This window comes from Eleutherodactylus coqui, chromosome 3 (genome assembly GCF_035609145.1).
Source record: "Eleutherodactylus coqui strain aEleCoq1 chromosome 3, aEleCoq1.hap1, whole genome shotgun sequence".
NCBI lineage: Eukaryota > Metazoa > Chordata > Amphibia > Anura > Eleutherodactylidae > Eleutherodactylus > Eleutherodactylus coqui.
In genome coordinates, this window is record NC_089839.1 from 15,801,492 (window position 1) to 15,825,047 (window position 23,556).

The 23,556-nt window shown below is 44.7% G+C and overlaps 1 protein-coding gene across 1 annotated transcript in view; it reads right to left on the reverse strand.

Annotated features, from left to right (window-relative positions):
- The window catches only part of SUSD4 (sushi domain containing 4), a 113,383-nt gene that overhangs the window by 55,895 nt on the left and 33,932 nt on the right, over window positions 1–23,556 (reverse strand). Inside the window, exon 3 of the mRNA XM_066594467.1 lies at window positions 3,605–3,814. Coding sequence (XP_066450564.1) covers window positions 3,605–3,814 — 210 coding nt within the window. The remainder of the gene's footprint in view (window positions 1–3,604; window positions 3,815–23,556) is intronic.

Sequence of the window (23,556 nt, forward strand, 5' to 3'; positions counted from 1 at the left end):
GAATTTTATTGGATTGGTTCCCCTTTCAGAATTATTATTTATAAAGCCCTCATCTATAATCTCGCCTTTACATAGTTATGTGCGCAGTTTCTGCCTGGCGATGTGACAGCGGGGAGATATAATAGAAAAAAATGTATAAATCACATTGTGCAAGAAGACATTTCTCTCCTAGAAGCTGCAGGCTGAGCTCCGGTTTAGCGTTTATTTAAAAAAGCAGGTCATGTGACTGTTATGGGGCCTGTGAGCGGAGGGGCCCTATTAGGTTTATGTAAGGTGCAGATACCGCGCCCTTCATGGACATCACAAATACCTCTCAGCAATACTATACTCGGGGGACAAATAAAGACATATTATATGACCAGAACGTGGGGAACACAAAGTAGGGCAAATAGCGGTAACAGAAATACAGAGATGGGAACGCTGTCCCTAATCAACTTTAGTGTGGCAGATATTGCTAAGAAGCAGGGCGATTTCCCCAATAGGAGCGGCGTCACGTCAAGAACCAAGGGGGCCTAGTCTGTCCCTGGATGGAGGATAGGGAAGATGTTTGATGTAGATAGATAGCACAATGTACAGGATATAACACAGTATTTGGTAGAAATAAACCCCCCACAAATAACCACAGGTACTTTACTGACAGGAGACGACTGCCTCACTAAACTCCTCAGGCAGGACAATAACCGGCGCCCATGTAGAGGCGGACCCGGAATAAATACACTTCTATTATGGCTGATGGGCTGGCTAGGGAAAACGCCTCCCTGTCAGCCAATGAGTCCACACACCACAGGAGATGTTGTAGCAAGGTTGTGCGAAGGGCACATTATGCACTGAGCCATAGATGACACCATAGGAGCCTTCTGCAGTGACATCTCTCTATCATCAATCTTCTTTCACATATCTATCTACTTATTTCATATATATTTATCTATTTTGTATTTCTCTATACAATATCTATCTATCTCATATCTATCTATCTATCTAATATCCATCTACAACCTACTTATTTCTTATATATTTATCCATCTATGTCATATCTCTCTACTATCTATCTATCTCCATAATCTACTTATTTCATACATATTTATCTATGTCGTATCTCTCTATCCAATATCCTATCTATCTATGTACTGTATCTAGCTATCTATTCATCACTCTATCCATTCATTCATAATCTACATATATATATATATCCATCTATGTTATATCTCTCTCTATCAAATATCTATCCATCCATCCATCCTTCCATCCATCCATCCACAGTATGTTAGATTTTTCTTTGTCTGTATGTAATCTGCAGCACTCCGGGCTCCCTCATTGTAAGGCATTTTTTTTCTGTGATCAATAATACCTATTTTCCTTTCTTGGCACGAGCAGAATATTATTTCCCTCACAACATAATAGAATGGAAATTTAATTTGGACTTTGTACAAGATCCGAGCACAGATAATACATGGTTATAATTAAAATCTATTTAAAAACTAATGAAGATTAATGCACCAGAACTCTCCCATTAGCAGCTGTAGAAGACTTTGGGGCCACAGATTAGTATATTTTGAGATTGTGAAGATTTCTTTGTTTGCACAGCTTTATGTAGAACAGAATCTTAAAAGACCGGAGCAAAGGAGAAATAACCGACAGGCTTAAACAAGGATTCTTTACCACATAAGACGGTGCCACTATTATAAATGGCACATGGTAGATCAGGGCCTGTTAAAGATTTTGTATTGGGACCTGTGAGCTTCATGTTTCACCTCAGCATAAAATCACGTGACAAGTTTTCCGTGGATCACTTTCAGTGTGAATCCACATTAGATGGGAAAATCCAGCGATCTGAGGGACTTCCAATGAGGCCCGGTCATCGGTGCTAGACCAGCCGGGGCCGGGATTTCACCAACAACTGCGTGGGGTTTTCTTATGTAATGGTGTGGAAGGTATACCAAAAATAGCGTGATCAGGGACAACATATGGTAAAGGGGATCCTGTGGATGGAAAAAAACTCTTCATTGAAAGGGGTCAGAGGAGGATGTCAAGAATCTTTCTAACCAAAGGCGCTGCACAATCAAGAGCAGCTGAATACACTATTGGTAGTGTGTCCGAATACACAACTCGCCCTTTCTTAGCATGGATGGGCTATAACAGTAGATGACCAGTTCCAGTGCCATTATATCAAAAAGAAACCAAGAGGCGAGACTTCAGAAGGCAAAATAAAGTGCAAAAATTGTATCATTGGGCAGCAGAAAAACATCTCCTGGTCAGATGGATCCAGGTTTCTGTTGCCCCATGCTGATGGGAGGTCAGAATTTGGCACAAGCAGCAAGAATTGCTGACCCTTTCCTGTCAGCTGGTCAGAACATGTCAGCACCGCCATCTAATTTGCAGCAACTACAAGAAGCTTCCTGTCCACAGGGGCCGATATTCCTGCAGAACGATTTCATAACCTTGTGGAATCTACACCACAGCGAATTTCTGCAGTTGTGAAGACCAAAGGACTCCAACGTGCTACTAGATGGGGGGATAATAAAGTGGCCATTTAATGTGTGTACATTTATTTAGTTCACACAAGGCTCAGTTTTTGTTGGTATTGTGATAAATCTACAATCTTTAACGCCCTTATAACTTCATCACTGGGTTCCAGGTTCGAGAAATAGAATGCAGAATACATTGCATTAACATTAATTACAGTATAACTTCTACTAATGTTGGTAATCCGTCGAAAGCAATCGGTTTTACCTGAAACCGTTGCTGCTCGAGGTAATTTACTTCCATAGGAATCAATATAATTCCAATTAATTTGTTTAGACATTCCAAAAAACACACAAATCACATTTAATGGAGAATAAATATGGTCTTTAATACAATAATAAATGAATATAAAAGACTACTGTAAAGAATAAATGAACATTTAATATGTTATTGAACATGTTACTGTGTGTTATTTGTGGTGCTACATAGCACTGCAGGTCACATCTACTACATCATCTGTCCTCAGCATTATCACTGTGTTCTCTGTGGTGTTACATAGGACTGTAGGTGACATCTGCTGTACTACAGTACATCATCTGTCCTCAGCGTTATCACTGTGTTCTCTGTGCTGTTACATAGGACTGCAGATTACATCATTATCTATCCTCAGCGCTATCACTGTGTTCTCTGTGGTGTTACATAGGGCTGCAGGTGACATCTGTTGTACTACAGTACATCATCTGTCCTCAGTGTTATCACTGTGTTCTCTGTGGTGTTACATAGGACTGCAGGTGACATCATTATCTAGCCTCACCGCTATCACTGTGTTTTCTGTGCTGTTCTATTGGAGTGCAATTGTACAGTACTGTACTGTAGTAGTGTGTTACCCGTCGCCAATTATGGAGAATCATGGGTTGTATTAGCAACAGGAGGAGGAGGAGGAGGAGACGCCGAGCAGGAGATCACATGGGTTTAGCAGCAAGATCACATGGGCCGGCACACGCTGGTGTTACTAGAGACAACATTTTGGCTAAAAAAAACGGCCTTACTCGAAATCGGCCTTAGTAGATGTCAATGCTAGTAGAAGTTTTACTGTATATATCGTTATGTTGGAAATGGACATAACTATTTCTCATCTCACCTTGTTCTAGGCACACTGGTGTGTCGCTCGGCCGCCATGACAGAGAGCCGTTATTGAGCAGCACGCATGTCTTCTTTGCAACACCCTTGAGTCTATATCCAGTCTGACAGTGGAACCGAACAATGGCGATTTCAGAGACACTCTTGATCTGAGTCCTGTATCCATTCTCAGGGATGTCCAGAACAGGGCAGGCGCTGATGTCATCAAATCCTAGTACAAAGAAAAGAATGCAAATTAGGCTAAAATGTAAGATAAGATTTTATGAACATCCTTGAAATGTCCCCTTTTTCTAATTGTTTTTATTCTTGGATTGTATATGTTTTTCTTTTCATATGATTATTGGAGCAGCCGCCATAGCGTCCAACTGTCCCAGATCCAGCGGGATAGTCCAGAAAATATTGACATATATTAGCGCCCTGTATCCAGTATACAAAATAATGCAAAAACACCCAAGATAGATTTGTACTCACCTGGTGCATAGTGGATTTCCCAAAAGGATTATGGGAATCTACCGGCACCTTGAGTCCAGGTCTGCATATAAATAATTCCTCGTCTTAAATCCAGTGGGCCGGAGAGGTGCCATGGAGAGGGAAGCCCGCTGGAATCCATGGGGCTTCAATTCAAAGCCAAATCAGGAAAAGAGAAAGAAATCTCTGCGCTCCAGGACTTTAGTAAACTAGAGGCCTATCGGTTTACTGGTTGTATTAACCGTATTTTATAAGATAAAAGTTAGTCTGCAACTCATTTCGGCACTGTTATAGGGCCTTCTTCAAGCATTAGATACCATTCCATGCTTGAAAAAGGCGCTATAACAGTGCCGAAACGCGTTGAAAAATAACTTTTATCAATTAAAATATGGTTAAAATAGGTCTCTAATTTCCTCAAGTCCTGGAGCACGGAGATTTTTTTCTTTTTCTGATTTCGTTTCCAGTTTTCAGGTCCTTTCTTCCTGTTCTGGGATTGTTGGCTTGTGTCCCATTATGTTCCTAAAATTCTGAAGCCGCACTGCTATCTCACAAAGGACAGGACTGCTTGCACGGCTTTACAGAATAGAAGGACAGAAGCTAGAGTGCAGGTAAGTAGACAGGAGGGGGTGGCACTTACTTGGAACTTACTGTAATGTAGCAATGCATTATGGGGAATGGGGAACAGTCTGTGTGAAATCGGTGGTACAGGGAACAGTCTGTGTGGTGGAGGGGCATGGAGATCAGTCTGAGTAAGAGAGGGGCCATGAAAAGCAGTCTATGTAAGAGCAGAGTGTAGGAGGAACAGGGAGTCTAATTAAGAGCGGTGATCATAGGGATCCATCTGCATGAGAGGGGGCATGAAAAACTGTGGGAAAGAGGGGCAAAAGCAGCAACTTGTGACGAGAAGCATGGTCATCAGCCTGTGTGAGAGAGGGGCATAGGGAGCAGTCTGTCTAAGAGTCGGGATCATGGGGAGCAATCTGTGCATTAGAGGGGTATAGAGAGCAATAGAAAGCCATAGTGAGCAATCCATGGCAATCATGATACCAGCAGAACTAGAGAGAGGTTAGAAGAGGCCTATAGACAAAAGCTTTACAGGTGGCTGCTAACGAACCAGGCCACACGGCACAGGATGTAGGCATGACCGCATGGGATGGACCTAGTTCCTCTGCCTCAATCCTGCACTTGTTGCAAGATGGAGCATAAGTCACACCCCAACACGGTTCTACACGCACCAAAAATACTCGCTGCCACCACTGAGTGTTTTACGGCAAAGCAAGTCAGCCACCTAAATTCTGGTCACGGGCACTCCAGACAGTTACCGCACTTAAGTTTTTGTAGAGTTGCAAAGACGGACTTAATATTACAAATTGTAGCAAAACTCATAAATAGTGTATAAAAAGGAGAAGGAATAACTAGTATCTACAAGACAGTTACAGAAATAAAAGGAATAAAAAATGGGATAATCTGGGCTGGATAATGTAGGTGCCATCTCCTGGAGTCTGACCAATGGCGTTCTGCATCCCTAGACTTCCCAGTCGGACCTCCGACCTCTCACTGTGACAACAGGAGGAGGCAGGAAAATTCAGGAAGAATGTATGGGCCAATATTTTGGTCACCGCTTCCCAATAGGAACTCCTAGAGGGACTCCGTGACCGCCATATTTTAGAACATGATTTTATCTACAGGATTGTTGTAAATGATCTTCCCGATTTGTAGCACCCATAACTCACGTTTGAAAAAAAAAAATTTGTTTTGCCAAAAGAATGGTAAAACGGTCCTTGTTGCCGATAGCAACCAATTACAGCCCAGCTTTCATCTCTCAAGCTACTGAGGTAAAATGAAAGCTGCTCTGTGATTGGCTCTTATGGGCGACAAAAACTGTTTTACCGTTAGACCGTTTTGCTAAATGAGGCCCAAAAAGTTTTCCTCTGCCGTAGTCTTTGCTAGAGGGATACGAGGCAAAATGGCTGCCAAGGGAAGCAGAAACACGTTTTGTGTCCTTGATTTTCACATATACCAGTCTGTTATTAGTGTGCAACGTTGGTTTCTAACAAAGTTTGGTGAAGCTCCACCCAGGAGGCGCGCAGTTCATTAGTGGTGTTCCAAGTTTAAGGAAAAAAAGTCTCTAAGCAAAAATGATCCGCCCGACCTCCCGTAAGCGTGGAAATAGCGGAATGTTTCCAGGCAAGTTCCACGCAAAGTCCTCAGAAATTCTTTCTCGGTTTGAACAGAGAATTGGACATCCCACCGCCGACTGTGTGGAAGATTCTGCGCAAATCTTTGCAACATTATCCCTACCGATTACAATTGGTACATGCCCTGAAACTAGACAGCAAGGCGCGGCCACATTCTTTCTGCGAGAGTATGCAAATTCTAATAGAAAGCATTGGTTTCATGGATTTTTTAGGTCTCATTCACACAAACATAAATACGCCACGTAAATTACCTGCAGTGAATAGAACCCATTGCTTTCAACGGGTTGATTCACAGCTGTGGATTTTTCATGTGATGTTCGGTTGCGTGAAAAAAACAAAGCAGTGTCTCCAAAATAGCCCTTTAAAATGTGCTGCATATTGTTGCAAGTAGTTCCACAGAGGCAGACAAATCTACTGAAATTTCGAACCCTTCACAGAGTAGACGTAATTAAAATGTTTATTTATTCGATTAAAAATAGGGCTCACAACAGACAAACAACAGAGGTTGTCACGTAGATTTGTGACACCAATAGGAAGGAAAAAAGAGAAAAGTGGGGGAGGGGGGGTAGAGAAGGGGGGTACTGTATTTTAGAATCCTAAAGTATCCTCTATAATGAGGAAAATAATACGCCCCCTTATAATTCCCCAATGAATGTTTTCTGATAAGAGGACTTTAGAGTTTTTAAACGAACATCCAGGAGGGAACCAATTTTTGTCCACCAGGACTGTTACTATAAGTCACGGTTGGGTAAAAATTAATTCAAGGTTCATTTGGCGATACTGAATTCGTGGTACGTGGTTTCGCGGATCATGTATCAGCACATCAGGAACCAATGCGAATAATGAGCATACTGAGTAATGAGATTGCTCAATAGCACAACCCAAACGAATAGTCAAAGAAACAAAAGAAAAGAGTATGCAGCCATCTCCTCTTATGAAAGCTGCTATAGTGCCTTAGCTGACAAAGTGGGGACTGCTGTATAAAAGCACCTATGATAAAGGACCCTGATATACTGCCCCAGCAGGCAAGTTGCGTGCAGAAAAATAGCTGCAAAGTAATAGAGGAGCTAGAAATCCTTAAAAGATTGTCTGATTCTACACTCCAACTCCTAGCATAGCCGCAACACTAGGGAATCCCTGTCTAAAGTCTTGTATGGATGATGATAACAAAGTAACAAAAAGATAGGATACCAAAATAACAAAGAGATAAAGTCTAGCCATGTAGCCTTGATGGTAGGCTACCGGCATTAAGAGGTCTGCTGTCAGAGCCTTCCTTATATGTGGATCCATGACCCGCCCATGAAAGAAAAAAACGGTTCGGCAACCCATTGTCTCCCATTGAAGTCAATGGGGTTTGTTACTCGAATTGGGCTCAGGAATTTTACGAAAAGCTCGACTCGAATAACGAGGACCCGAGCATTTTGGTGCTCGCTCATCTCTAGTAATAACCCTGTTTTTACCAATTCCAAACACGATACAGCCCATTCCTGAGACCTCCGTTCTGTGGATTGGGTTGTCAGGCCTCATTCACACAAACGTTTTTACACGGCTATTTAGCCACGATAAAACATTGGCGGAAAATCGCAACCATGTGAAGGATTAGATTTCAATACATTCATTCACAAGCTGTTTTCAGGCGCGTGAGAAATCGGCGATAGTTTTCGTTTGATGATTTTTCACCCTATCTTTTGGCGAAAAATGCTGAAGGCTCCCATGGACTTCTATGGGAGCTGAAAAAATTGGAGGGGGTGGGAGTTTTCCTGCGTTCTAACGCTGGGAAATGAAGACAGCTGGCTCTATTTAAGCACTAGAAGTCATTCTGAGGACTTCTGCCATTCGAGAGGTTTCCGCACTGCAATCTATCTGTCACGTGATACGCCCGTGTGAATGGATGAAAAAAATGCCAGTTAACCTCGAGACTCAATCGAGGCTATTCTACAGTGGACGGCGTAAAATTGCAATACTCGTATGAATGAGGCGTCAGTCTGTACCCCCCAGATGAGTCAAAATCTTAATTACTAATCTCTTCATTGTTCTAATGACAGTTCTCATCTCCTGGGATAAACTAGACATGGGGCTAATTTATCAATAAAGGTGTAATTTGCGCCAGTTTTATACTAGTTCCCGAAGGAGTAATCTACACCATATTTATGGTGAACGGCGGGGCTTGTAAATGTGGTGAATATTTAAAAGCTTTAGAAAAACTAATAGATGAGCCAAAAATTTTCAAAATCCACAAAATTTTGATGTTGATGAAGTTTATAAAAAGAGATGCAGGTCAGGAAACAGTCAGTAGAGTAGGTGCAAGTGTGATAGATGAGCGCAGACAGAAAGGAATTAAGATGGTTGTCAACAGCAACGCTACTGTCCCTCCTCTGAATATCAAAATGTGGTCCGGCTACGCACAGTGGCAAATTAATAGAAATGGTAGTAGCCATTTTAATTTGAATGTTCTTGTGATGCCATTGCCTCTTAAATGTAATGAAGCATTGGAATCCAAATAAAGAGTCAATAGTCCAAGTGTTGTTTGAACCGGAGGCTCACAGTTTGCTTAACATCTGTAACATTGACTTTCTTAGAACATGCTGTACCAGTCTTAGGTAACAACAGATTTGACCCATCTTTCTCTCACAGTCGCCGATAAACTTCTGTTTGATAATGCTCCATCCCAGAATCACGGTAGCCATCAGTCTCAGTTATCTGATGGGGGCTTGTACATGGGAGAGCTCTCGGCATGGCAGAGGAAATACGGACAGTCTTTCTCTATTTCTTAGACCCTCTTGTAGTGGACAACGGTCATTCCATGCACTCACTCACGCCAGACTTGTACTCCAACCGGAGTGGGCCTTGTCTTACACTTCTGTAGTTAAGCGGGGGAGTTAGTAATATTTTCCACCGACTCCTTCCCTGAAGCTCAATAAATTTGATCCCTGGAGGGGTCACATCCAGTTTTCCAGGCAAGATGGGTTTGAGCTTTTGCCTAGGGCAGCGTCGGAGCCGAAGTCACCTCCACACATCCTCCTTCCCTGACTACATCTTGCTGTTAGGAAGAGGCTCAACGCTGGGGACGTCGATGCTCGGCATGGGCGCGCTGTTCTCCCGGGTGCCGCTGGCGGTCTTGCGGGCGTCTCCGCTCAGGTCTCCCCCGTGCTGCTGGTCGCTCGGGCGGGGCGCATCTGTCCTGGACGGGCTCAGGGCTCTCCATTTAGGAGGCATGGCAGGAAAGGGACGGATTTATGACATCACCGGCCGGCGCATCATCTCATTCTGCCCCGCTCTAGGCGGAGACTTCTGTATTTGGCCTGTCTGGTACTGGATCCCAGTGCCAGTGTTTTACGTTCTTGGTTAGTTTGTCTCCAGCTTGGTTACTTCCTTCTCGCAGTTGTCGCCCTGATTTTGTCGAATCCTGTTCAGCTTGTGCTCGAGGGAAGAATGTTAAGAGACGACCCAAGGGGCCGATTCTGCCGCTCCCGATTCCATCCAGACCATAGTCGCATTTGTCCATGGATTATGTCACGGATCTCCCTTTGTCTCAGGGACACTCGGTCATATGGGTGGTAGTTGACCGGTTCTCTAAGATGGCACATTTTGTCCCTCAAAAGAAGTTTCCGTCGGCTCCCGAATTAGCTTCCATTTTCATCAAGGAAGTAGTGCGTTTACACGGCATTCCTGAAAACGTAGTGTCGGACCGAGGGGTTCAGTTTGTCGCCCGGTTTTGGCGTGCATTTTGTAAAAACATCGGTGTTGGGTTGTCTTTCTCCACAGCTTTTCACCCTTAATCTAATGGGTAGACTGAGTGTATGAACCAAGAACTTATTCAGTACCTCAGGCTATAGGTCAGCGATCGTCAGGATCAGTGGGTAGATTTTTGGGCGTTGGCAGAGTTTGCTATTAATAATCACTGTAATTCTGCTTCTGTAACTTCGCCGTTTTTCTGAAATGCTGGCTATCATCCCCGGTGTTCCTTTTCTGTTTCTCCTGCTTCCGAGAATCCTTCTGCGGATTCTATGGTCAAAAGGCTTCAAGAGATTTAGGGTGAGGTGCGTCGTAATTTGGAGCATTCTCAGAAGGTCATGCTAAGGAATAACGTGAATAGACGCACAGTCCGACTCATTTTCTGCTGGTCAGTAGGTTTATTTATCTTCCAAAAATGTGAAATTACAGGTTCCCGCATCGAAATTGGCTTCACAATTTGTGGGACCTTTTCCGGTCACTAGAATTGTCAATCCCATGGCTTATGAATTGGCACTGCCGGACTCTTGGAAGATTCATGGAGTTTTTCATAAGTCTCTGTTGAAAAGATACATCCCTTCCGTAACCCCTGGTTTCTAGCCAGTCCTGACACTTGCTTTTCTTCATTTTCTCTTCTCTCTTTTCCCTGCCCCCTAACTCACCCGCTCTCCATTTGCACAACACCAATCAGGTTAGGGTGACGGGCATAGACACATTACAGTTTGGGGACACAAATACCAAGCACTCACCTAACCTAAAGAGACACCCGTAGACACACAGACAACGCAGAAAAGAGAGCCAAGCAAGTCCTGTGGGGTCCCTACTCTACTCCGGGACACTACACAAGAAGCTGAGATGCACCAAAGTTATGGTGGATGCACCAAAATATGAATTTGTTTTATGACGCTCAAAATTTACCCCAGAGTGCGTGCTAAGGGGATTTTTACCCCAAGTAGCTGAGTGTCTAGAATCACAGTCATGACGTTATCTAAATACAAGCGCCAAAGTGATGACAGATGCGCCAAAAAGAACAAGAAGTTGTGCCAAAAACCACACAGAGGCACCAAAATGAAACAGCTTTTCTGACTGCACTGAAAATCTACCTGGGGCCAAAAAATTCTGAAGGGCTGTGATTGGTTCATTGAGCGCCGCCTTTGATTGGCTAAACCAGCGTTCATGAATCAATCACGGCAATCTCTTGCTGGAGGCAGGGTATTCAAGCCCCGTTACCAGGAAGAGAATGCTCTCTCAGCGCTGAGGACTACACAGAAGACTGCCCGAGCACTGCAGCCCAGCGAGAGGAACCCAAACGGTGCCTGCTAGGTGAGTATTAAGACACCCCCCAAGATACAGACACTGTGGCTCTTTTGGGGCACAAATGAATATAGGACAATGTCTTATTTTCAGTGAAACACGGTAGATGCTGAAAAGGCCTTTGATTGTGTACACTGGGGTTTGCTTAGGGCCTCATTGAACAGATTGGCCTGGGGCCGAGTGCGATAGGGAGCATTCTTGCCCTCTACAGCGGGCCTACGGCGCAGGTGAGAACTAGTGGGATCTTTATCACCCTCATTTTCAATACCTAACGGAACTAGACAGGGTTGCCCGTTGTGTCCAATGTTATTTGCCCTGGTGTTGGAGTATCTTGCCGTTGCCATGAGGCAGAACGTCAGTGTGCACGGTCTTTCAATGGGACCCAGAGAGTATAAAATGTCTCTGTACGCAGATGATATGTTACTGTATATTACACAGCCGCATATCTCCCTCCTTGTGATTCACAGGTTTGGCAGGTTGAGCAATTTTAAAATGAATATGTCAAAATCAGAAGCTCTAAACGTTTCTCTACCCGCAGCAGAAGTCGCCAGTTTGTCACAGTGTTATGTGTATCTGGGCACACATATCTGGAGATTCGTCATCAATGTATTCACTAAATTACCTCCCACTACTAGAGCGTACTATTAAGGACTTATAGAATTATGATAAAAAGTCCTTCCTCTGTTTGTTTCAGGCACTTCTCATTGCCCCTGTTTGACTGGCATTTCCACAGGGACTCCAAACAATGGGTGCGATTGGGGAGGATTTCACCCTGGCTGGCACAAACATTGAGACCCAATACTATTGAGCATTCACCTTTTGCAGTGCATTTCCTGAAATTATGGGACAATGCAGTGATAAGATTTGCGTTGTCCAAGAAGGGGCCATTAACCCCTTTATCTTTAACCCAGATTTTCCTCCTGCCAGGGAGACTTACAACTTCCTGGGTTGGTCAATAACAAATGGCATTAGAATTTATCAGATTTTGAGAAATATGAGGGTACCAACATGTGAGGAGCTAAGAGCAGCACAACCTGAAGAATTGCTGTCATGGTTCTCATATATGCAATTAGCGCACTTCCTTAAATCCAATAACTCAAACTTCATGACTCCACTTACTCCTTTTCAAACCTTATTTGCCAAGAAATCATCCCTACCTAGATGTCTAAGTAAGGGCTATTTCGCACGGACGTAGGCGTTTTACGTGCAGCTGCCTGCGCCGTGAAAACGCATGAACGGGCACACAAATCTAACGTTTGTGCGCCCGTTCAGATGGCCCAGGCTAAGCAGTCTCCCCCTTCCCCCTCACCTCCTCTCTCCTCTCCTCCGGCTGTTTGCAATGGGAGGGGGCGTGGGCCAAGCTAACCCTCTCCCCACCCCCTATCCGCAGCCAGCAATGGGAGAGGTGGAGCTTAGCTCCACCCTCTCCCATTGCAAACAGCCAGAGGGGAAGATAAAGGAGGAGAGAAGGGGGAGAGAGTTTAGCAGTCGCCGTGTTAAACTCCCTCCCACCTCCCTTCTCCGGCCGCTGTCATTGGCTCCCATAGGAGTCTTTGCAGCGGCCCACGTATTACGAGCAGAAAGATAATTCCAGGACTATCTTTGCTGCTCGGCGCTATATTAGCCAGGAGCTTTTACACCGCGGGAATATGCCTGTGTGATCTGATGCATTGCAATCCAATGCATCAGATAGTAGCGTATATCGGCCAATCGTAATAACGGTGGCTGATTATACGCTCATGTGAAGAAGCCCTAACATTTACCAAGAGATTATGGAGAATACCCTTGATTGGAACCCGGCCTTCGTGAAAAACTTGGAAAAGGATCTTGGATGTGCAATAGAACCCGGCGACTGGGAGAGGGCCTTTTTACTGGCCCACAAGCTGCCCATGGCCTTTAGAGCTCAAGAAAGGAACTATAAAATATTAACTAGATGGTATAGGTGTCCAGTTCTGTTGCATCACATTTTCCCTGTGGTCTCCCAGAATTGCTGGAGGTGTCATAGGGAAAAAGGAACCATGCTGCATATTTGGTGGAACTGTCCTAACATTGCGCCTTTTTGGGATATACTGTTCTCCACTTACAAGGAGATTACGAAACGCTCTATTACTCCCTCTCCGCAGATGGCACTCTTGTCTATGCTACCTGGCTCAGTGACTACCATCAAAAAAGATCTGCTGCGTTTCCTTCTAACAGCCGCACACTCAGTCATACATAGATATTGGAAAACACAAAAGATCCCGACAGCGGTCGAATGGATGCAGGAGGTTAACCAGTTGATAACTATGGAGGAGTTGGTGGTGGAGGAGAGGGACGGTCGGAAGAAGTTCATACGCATTTAGAGTACCTGGATACATTTCCAGGGATCCCCGGAATGTTGGAGCTTGATTGGAAACTTGCAGGCAGTTGTTTAGGATTGGTACATTGCCGATTGAGGAAGGACAACTTTGCATGGTCATGGAGTAATTTTCCCCCCATTATGTATCCTTATATTAAGTATCTGTCACGTTCGTCCTGGACTGCCAACACGAACAGGGGGGTAAGGGTGGGCAGCCAACACAGATGCGGGAATGCGCTGGTACAGGTGGCTAGATGCAGAACAGACAGAGCACCTCTGCAGGAGGGTAGATTCCTGTATATCTGGAACGTGCAACAAAAATGCAAAATAAACTAAGGGAAATCCTTTCCCTGCAAAGCCTTACCCTGGGAGGGAGCCCTGCCTACTCTACGGGCCATTAGCTTCCGACAGGTGCAGACCCACGCTCATGCCTAGGCCACTACAAATCCCTACCAGGGAGCCCTGAACACATGGGGTACAGTGCACGGAAATAAACAGAACAAGTACAAACAATAGACACAAACAGGGAACAAACCAAAGCACCAGTGCCAGACACACAGCAGCTCTGAGAAGGCTGACTGCTCAGGGATCACTGGAAAGTAATCGGCAACTCTCAGGCAGCAAGAGCTGGATCTTATAGGGAGGAGGGAGAAGCCGATTGGCTGACAGACATGTCAATCACCAGCCACACCTCTCAGACACTAGCAGGACTACCGTGTTTCTCTGAAAATAGATCCTACCCCGATAGTAAGACCTATCAGGTTTCCGGAGGAGGCTTGAAATATAAGGCCTCCCCCCAAAATAGGACCTAGCTAAAGTGCCCCCCCAAAAAATCAATACTCACCTGGTCCACGGCGTCCCGATGGTCTCCGACGCGGCAGTAAACTGCGTCCTCCTCATCAGAAGCTCTGATCAATTTTTGATATTCTAGCCTCCCAGTGGGGAGGGGGACTAGTGGTGTTTCTGAGCCGGATGTATGGTTGGAGGCAAGGTTCGCTATTATGTGGAGACCACCAGACCCTTTATTTTGGTTGGCTCTCCAAGGGCCTCCTCTCCATATTTTGAAAGTGTTTTTCCAATATATAATGTTGTTTGTTAAAATAAAATGGCCACTGTGGCCAAAAATATCCAACTAAATTCTGTTCTCAGTAATTTTATTTAGGGTTAAAAAGGGGAGGTTAGTGTGCCTGAAGTGAGTCTACCGTGTTTCCCCGAAAATAAGACAGTGTCTTATATTAATTTTTGTTCAAAAAGGTTTAACTTTTTTACATGTATAGCTGCCTGGACACTATTTAAATTGACTTTTTTAATTAACTGTTAGCAGGGCTTAATTTTGGAGTAGGGCTTATATTTCAAGCATCCTCAAAGCCTGAAAATCATTTTGCATCCTCAAAAATTCTGGAAAATCATGCTATGTCTTATTTTCAGGGTATGTCTTATTTTCAGGGAAACAGGGTAGCATACCCGGGTCATGTGCTGAATTGACCTCTGTCGATCATCACCGTGCCATTACGTAACCTAGAACCGGGCAAGTACCAACGGCCCATTACAGAGGCTTGGGACAAATGCCCTTTGTGCCTTCCCTATAATGGGACCCTGGTTAGAGCACCAGAATACCGCTCTACAGTTGCTACGTTTATCATGAACGCCGACTGAGCTCCAAAGCCCTGAAGAAAAAGAATATTTCTTAAGAATTTCTCATTGCCGTTGCTGAAATGAAGAAGGTTTGATGGCAGCGGATGAATCCGGATCGATAAGACTTCACTGCCTGCATTTAATCATCATACAATATACTTCGATCAGTAATGTTCACGCCGCTTCTTGCTCTGCTTTTATCTTCGTCTGCCCCGCTGATACAATGATCAGACCAGCAGAAAACACTGACTGAGCAGGAAGCAGCTGCTGGAATGAAACTCGAATGCCGTCTCTGGGTGACTTATGAAGTGAACCATGTTTGCCCTTCTGCATTGCGTGCAAGGTTTAAATATGCAGCGGCGTGGACGCAGGAGCGAGAAGATGCCTGACTAGATGTTCTAAAGGCCACGCAAATGTCACTGGCCATGATGCTTTCAAGGGGACGCAAAACTGTAAAACAAATTATTTCCAGTGTCTTGGGCGGCTGTAGGGATCACATACATTTGGCTATGGATAGAGGGCACACAGGCAGAAGCACATTGGATATGGCTGGCCTTAGCTACGTGTGATCCGTGTGGTCACACGTGTTGGCCAACAGTTTGTGGGGGGGGCATTAAGCGGATGGAGGCTGGGGGCAATTGCACCCCTGAGGTCCATCCGGTCATATGATCTTCTTCTTCTGTGCAGCAGTGTCTTGTGGAGCTGCATGAATTATCATTATCCTGGCTTTGTCTCCTCTCCTCTGATGCTCTGCAACACAAATGCTTAGTTCTACTATATTTACGTTTATGAGCTTGGTTTTGGGACTGTATTTATGTACTGAGCTTGATTCTGATACAGTATTTATGTACTAAGATTGGTTCTGGTACAGTATTTATGTTATGAGTTTGGTTCTGGTACAGTATTTGTTATGAACTTGATTCTGGGACTTTTTAATGTTAAATCGCATTGCAAGAGAATCACAAGTTTGTGCTATGCAAAGCGATAAACAAGTGTGCTCCGTAGGGAAACATGGGCTACAAAACATAGCAAATCATGGCTGTATAGAGCATGTCACAATTTTGTATTCTCGCAATGTAGCAGCCTACAAAACATCGCTTATGTGAAAGAATCATGTATAAATACATGAGGGGACGATACAAAAATCTCTCCCACGATCTGTTCATACCCAGGACTGCAACGGTAACAAGAGGGCATCCGCTATGTCTAGAAGAAAGAAGGTTTCATCGCTAATGCAGAAAAGGGTTCTTAACTGTAAGAGCAGTGGGAATGTGAAACTCTCTGCCTGAGGATGTGGTGATGGCGAAATCCATAGAGGAGTTTAAGAGGGGACTAGATGTCTTTCTAGAGCGGAAGGATATTACAGGATATAAATTTTAGGTGACCAGCGGGTTGTGGATCCGGGTCTATAGACAGGTAGGAACTATTAGAGGTTGATCCAGGGACTAGTCTGACTGCCATTAGGGAGTCGGGAAGGAATTTCTCCCCCAAAATGACTAATTGGCTTCTGCCTCTTGGGTTTTTTTGCCTTCCTCTGGATCAACAAGGAGGTTAAGCAGGCTGAACTAGATGGACCATGCCTTCATTCGGCCTTACATGTTCTGTTACTATGTAGAACCCGTTGGAAACCATGGGCTTCTTAGACATGCGTTTTGTAGCACTGTCGCGTCACTACAAAATCGTGCGATTTTGTGGCCCATATGAAACCAGCCTGGAGGACAAAATTCTGCCCTGGGACCAGAGGGGTTGAGGGTATATTACCTGTACTTGTTCTTCTCTGTCGTCTGTCTGATCTGTCAGTTCTGGTCCCAGTTTTCAGCCATCTAAGATGGCCTCTGCAATTTTCGATCTGGTTAATGTACATAGTGCACTTTTCTCTGACATTAGCAGGATCGGCCAATCAAAGAGCAGGTACAGTGCATTGGTAATCTAACACTATCAATGCATTTTAGGTATTCGATCGTCTCAAGATTGTGTCAGCCATCTTGGACGGCTGCAAATGTGACCTGACACAGGCAAATCGGCTGGACAGCAGAGAAGGACAACTATAGGAAATAGACCCCTGCCCCCTCCAGTCCTGGGATAAATTTTGTTCCAAAATCATAGGACTGCTTTAAGAAAGAAAGATCTCCGGTGGCCGGAGTCATAACTTCAAGCTTCTAGGCCCCAGTGCAAAATCTTTAGAGACTCTGTCACCATGTTTTTGCACTCCTCTCTGCGGGCAGTAGGTAGGGACAGGCACACCGATTACAGTGATATGTCTGCTGTGTGTATCTGTGCAGTAGTTTGTGGGAAACTTGGATTTTATCGGTAGCAGCACATAGAGGCCTACTTAAAAGTAGTCCTGGAGATCCATGAGCTGCAGGTTAGCTACAGCATTTTAGAATTAAATACCCAGGGGGGCAACAGGCATCCCTGTCCTGGGTTTATGCTAACCATGATTTGAGCAGCGTGAACCTGGTGACAGAATCCCTTTAAATAATAAGGCCAAGGAAAACTGGCTTGTTGACACCCTCTTCTGGCACTCGGCACCCAGGGGTTAAGCCTAAGTCTTTTGTGGTTGTCCTGGTTTGTTGTGAATTGCTATATCTTACGAAGAATAATGAAAGCTGGAAGTGACCAATTGACCAAAAATCTAGCATGTAGTAGAAATTTTTTTTTTGTGCCAACTGCCTTACCCATACGAATGGTGATCAACTGAGTTGATATAACCCAACTTGTCATATATCATGGAGTATGCGGGCACAAAATGGCACACAAATCGCACCCTCTTCTGGTAGAAAGCACACAAGGAGCAAGCAGTGGTAGCCCCCAGCTGTGCCCCTAACATGTCCAAAAAGGACTCGCCAGTGGCAAGGGTCGGGAGCTTCACCTAAAAAAACAGGAATGCCAAGCAATTTTAGTTTCCTGGGTCTGCATTGTTGTTGTTTTTAGTCTTTTAGTCGTTCACGACCCTCGGCGAGCTCCCCACATGTTTTTCAGTGCTAGTTCAATGTTTCTTCAGTGCTAGTTCACTGCTTCTTTCAGTTGTGTGATATCCATGCCAGTATCGGCTTTGACAGGTCTTCTTTTGCCACTGATCTGTCCAAGTATTATAAATTTTTCTAGCAACTCTGCTCACAATACATGGCCAAAATATGTGACTCTGAGTCCGGTCATCTTGCCCTCCGTGGGTCTGAGTCCGGTCATCTTGCCCTCCGTGGGTCTGAGTCCGGTCATCTTGCCCTCCGTGGGTCTGAGTCCGGTCATCTTGCCCTCCGTGGGTCTGAGTCCGGTCATCTTGCCCTCCGTGGGTCAGAGTCCGGTCATCGTGCCGCCCGTGGGTCAGAGTCCGGTCATCGTGCCGCCCGTGGGTCTGAGTCCGGTCATCGTGCCGCCCGTGGGTCTGAGTCCGGTCATCGTGCCGCCCGTGGGTCTGAGTCCGGTCATCGTGCCGCCCGTGGGTCTGAGTCCGGTCATCGTGCCGCCCGTGAGTCTGAGTCCGGTCATCTTGCCGCCCGTGAGTCCGAGTCCGGTCATCTTGCCGCCCGTGAGTCCGAGTCTGGTCATCTTGCCGCCCGTGAGTCCGAGTCCGGTCATCTTGCCGCCCGTGAGTCCGAGTCCGGTCATCTTGCCGCCCGTGAGTCTGAGTCTGGTCATCTTGCCCTCCAGTGATATTTCAGGTCTTCTACAATTCAGGACTTCTCTGTTTGTTACTCTCGCCGTCCAGGGCATACGCAGCAGCTTTCATCAGCACCATAGCTCCAACGTATCAATCCTCCTTCTATCAGCTCTTTTCGCAGTCCAGCTTTCACGTCCATACATGGCTATGGGTAATACGATGGTTTGCACTATCCTACATTTAGTTGCTATACCAATATCCCTACTTTTCCAGATTTTGTCCATGTTTAGCATTGCGCTTATCTCTGGCATAGATTTTCCATTCTACTGATGGTCTCATTGTCGATTTTGATTTGAATTTGGCTATTTTTGGCAGCTGTCATAATTTTTGTCTTCTTTACATTCAGGTTGAGGCCCATTTTTCCCTTTCAGTATTAATCTTCCATATCAGCTCCCTCAGACCGGCTTCTGTTTCTGCAAGCAGAGTTGTGTCATCCGCATAACGGAGATTTTTGATCTTTCTGCCACCTTTTTTCACTCCAATTTCCAATTCGTCTAGGTCCATTTTACGCATGATCACTTCCGCATATAGGTCTACATTATAATTGCGTAATTGCTATTTACAAGTCAATTTCATACACGCCACATATTTGGAGCTGTCCTCTATGAGGCACAATGCGGCTCCATCCATCTTCTGGAGTCGTATTTGCAGTCGATTCCCCCGACGCTTTGCTCTCTCTGTGTTTGCAGGTACAATCATTGAGTTGTATTAGAAGCGCAGCATGAAAAGAGAAGATTTCCCCAATGAGAACAATTTTGTTGACTAAGAAGAAAGGCATTTCCAATAACAGAATATTGACCCGCTCCGTCAACCAGCTCCAGACCTTCAAGGCCTTATAATAAACAGCTACAGGTACATCAAAATAAATTATTTACCCAAAGAGTGAGCTGCTCTGTGATGCCCCGTGTCAGAAACAAATAGGAATTATGCTGGCGGCTTTAAAAAAGGATCAACTCTGGAGGAAAAGTTGTTCTTTGTAAATGTTTCCCACCAGGTTCTCCATCATTCTCTTATCGGCTAGAATAGTTGCACATATTTTTCTTAAAGGGATTCTGCAAAGAAGCACAACCACTCCCAGAATACGCAGCCCAGGGTGAACAGCTGATTGCCCCAGGCCCCACTTTTGGCACCCATGACAATTAGCTGATTTTGATAGGGAAAGCCGTGGGCATCTAAACATTGGCAGCGGCCGCTGCAGGGGAAATGTAGTATTACAGGATGGCCATTCACATGAATGGCTGTCCTGTAATGCAGGGTGGCAGAAGGTCCATCAAAACCAGAGTTGCTCTTATTGAGCGTCTGTCTATTCTGAGTCATAGAGAGGGGCCCCGAGCTGGGGACACCGCATTATGGCATTCATGTGCCTTAATAGAAGGAGCCATTATTACTGAGGAGGGAATTCATGGGCACTATAAAAGTGAGAAGGTGACTAAGGGGCTTTATTACTGTGAGAGGGTTACTGAGGGGCACTATTACTGTGAAGGAGTCACTAATAGGCACTATTGCTGTGCGGCCATCACTGAAGTGCAGTATTAGTGAGGGAGGTCACTAAGAGGCACTATTACTGTGAGGAGGTTACTAAGAGGCACTATTACTATGAGTGGTCACTAAAGGGTACGTTTATTATGCAAGAGTCACAGAGTGGCACTAATATTGTGAAAGGGTTACTAAGGAGCACTACTACTGTGAGAAGGTCACTGAGAGGCACTAATGCTGTGAGGAGGATCAATAATGGGCAACATTACTTTAAAAGTTCACTAAGCGACACTGTTACAGTGAAGGAGTCACTGAGGGGCACTGTTACTGTGAGGAGGTCACAGAGAGGCACTATTATTGTGAGAGGGTCACTAATGGACAATATTACTGTTGAAGGGTCACTAAGGGACACTATTACTCTGAAGGGGTCACTGAGAGGCACTGTTAGGGTATATTCCCATGGTGGAATTTACTGTGGAATTTTCCGCCTAAAAAAAACGCTTCAAAATTCACAGGATTTGCCTAATGGTGTGGATTTTAATGCATTTTTTGGTGTGGATTTTCAGCTATTCCACTACATTTTAAAATGTGATTGTTCTCAGCAAGAGAAACCAAGTAATCTTGTAGATATGATACCTTTTAATGGCTAACAAAAATACATGATGTAATAGCGAGCTTCTGAACCAACGCAGGGTTCTTCTTCAGGCTTATGGATTGGATCTGAAGAGGCATGCATATTTATACACACTTATAACATACATACTTATGACGCGGCACAGATATGGATGTGATTGGTTCGCACTTAAAAGGAATTCTGCAACAGCAAACAAACTTTTTTTGTCTAGGCACTGATAGCGAGTGGAAGTTTTATGGTCCCTAAATTACTGTTGGAGGGGGGGAGGTCATCAGGCTTGAATTTAGGGACCATAAAACAAGCCTGCTGACCTCCCCCTCTCCAACAGTAATTTAGGGACCATAAAACTTCCACTCGCTATCAGTGCCTAGACAAAAAAAATTTGTTTGCTGTTGCAGAATTCCTTTTAAGTGCGAACCAATCATATCCATGTCTGTGCCTTGTCATAAGTATGTATGTTATAAGTATGTATAAATATGCATGCCTCTTCAGATCCAATCCATAAGCTTGAAGAAGAACCCTGCGTTGGTTCGCAAGCTCGCTATTATTACATCATGTATTTTTGTTAGCCATTAAAAGGTATCATATCTACAAGATTACGTCGTTTCTCTTGCTGAGAACAATCACATTTTGCTCTACTGGCTACACGGTACCAGATCTTTGTTTTCATTACTACATTTTAACATACCCTTAAGGCCTATTTACACGCAATGATTATTGGGGAGCTTAAAATCCATCCTTCAGCCGGAGAGAGATAACACAGAAGGAACACTGTTTTCTCAGTGGGTGTCGGAGATTGCATTGTATTCTGCGGACAGCCTGTGTGAGAACAATGCAGCTGTGTGCAGAGTCCAGCCCACATGCTGGGTTCTGCAAACAGCTCCAGGAGTCCCTTTTACACGCAAATGAAGGTGATAAAGGGATCATGGACATTACTGTCCATTAACACTTCATGCCAAATGATCGTTAAAACTGTTAATCCTTCAATCGTTTGAAAGATTGTCTTTGCATGTAGACGGGCCTTTACTGTGAGAGAGTCACTAATGGGCAATATTACTGTGAGTACACAAAGAGTGTGACTTAGCATTAAAGGGCACAATTTAACATTTATTCGTTTAGTGGGTGATCAGCGACATTCTCAATACAGCCTCATGGTCGGGTGGATAAATATTCTTAGGAACATTCTTGCCTGACCATTGGGATGTGTAAAAGGCCCCCAAGGAGGATCCTACAACAATATGCTATTCACAGAATGTCCCTTCCTGGGATCTCCAGAAATCTTCTGTAATCTTTGATGGAAGCCAACACCAGGTGCACAGTTTTCCTGTAGCTCCACCATAGGACAAAAGAAGCATTACACGGTTCTCTTTGAAATCAATAAACTGCCTGTGTAATGCAGGTCCTCCATATGAGAAACACTCTTTGCAGCTACTCTACACTCTGACTAATCAATGACAATCCTGATGGGGGGGGGAATCCCACTATTACTACAGAATAGGGAATGTGAAAATATCCAAATTGTCCATCGGGTTTAACAATGCAGAACACAAATGCCAAATTGAGAAACTTTTCTTAGCTTCTCCGGCACGTACGTCTCTTCTGCTTATTCGGCCGTAACGTTCTGCAGCCACAAAAGATTTATGTATTGCAGAAGCAGGACATAAAAGAAAGAAATTCTGCATCGTAAGCTGGAAATCCTCTGCCTGAGGCCAAGTTATGGGAAATCAGCGGGGCCCTGCTTACTAGACAATAGCCCTTAATCAATGCCAGCGCCACAGCATGAAATGTTATGTAACTGGCATCAGGAATGTCCCATGCAGCTCTAAATTGGCTGGAAGCTTTGTGTCTGGCATATTAGTGGCGTAATGTGATGATATTGTGATTTCTGCCAAGGAAGTAAAAAGGAAGGATGAGCGTGTAATAAAGAGGGCGCCAACCGGCTGACCCTGGACCCAATGCCGCCATAGTCAGAGACTACATTGAAGTCATATGGTTCTAGTCAATGATTGATAGAGGTCTCAGAAGTTGCAGTTCCAAGCAGGTCCCTTAGCCTAAAGTCCTGCAACAGATTTTGCATCGGGGCCAGAAATCTTGTAGCTGCGTCCATGCACGTGCCAACATCATCTTTATGCAGGGGTGTAGCTAAAGGCTCATCAGCCCGGGTGTAAAAATTTATCTTGGAGGCCCCCCAACTTCTCTTAACCACTTAACACAGAGGCGCAACATTGAGCTCCTGGGCCCCAATGCAAAACCTGTAACAGGGCCCCCAATTATAATGCTTTATTCATAGTACTGGACTCCCTATATAGAGAAGAGAGGCCTTATGGGCCCCGTAAGGCTCCAGGGCCTGGGTGCAAACGCATCCCCTACAGTTATGCCAGTGGTGTTATATGCGGCCTGAAGGTTGCAAGTTCCATCCCCGCATGATTCAGATAGCCGGCTCAAGGTTCACTCAGCCTTCCATCCTTCCGAGGTCGGTAAAATGAGAACCCAGCTT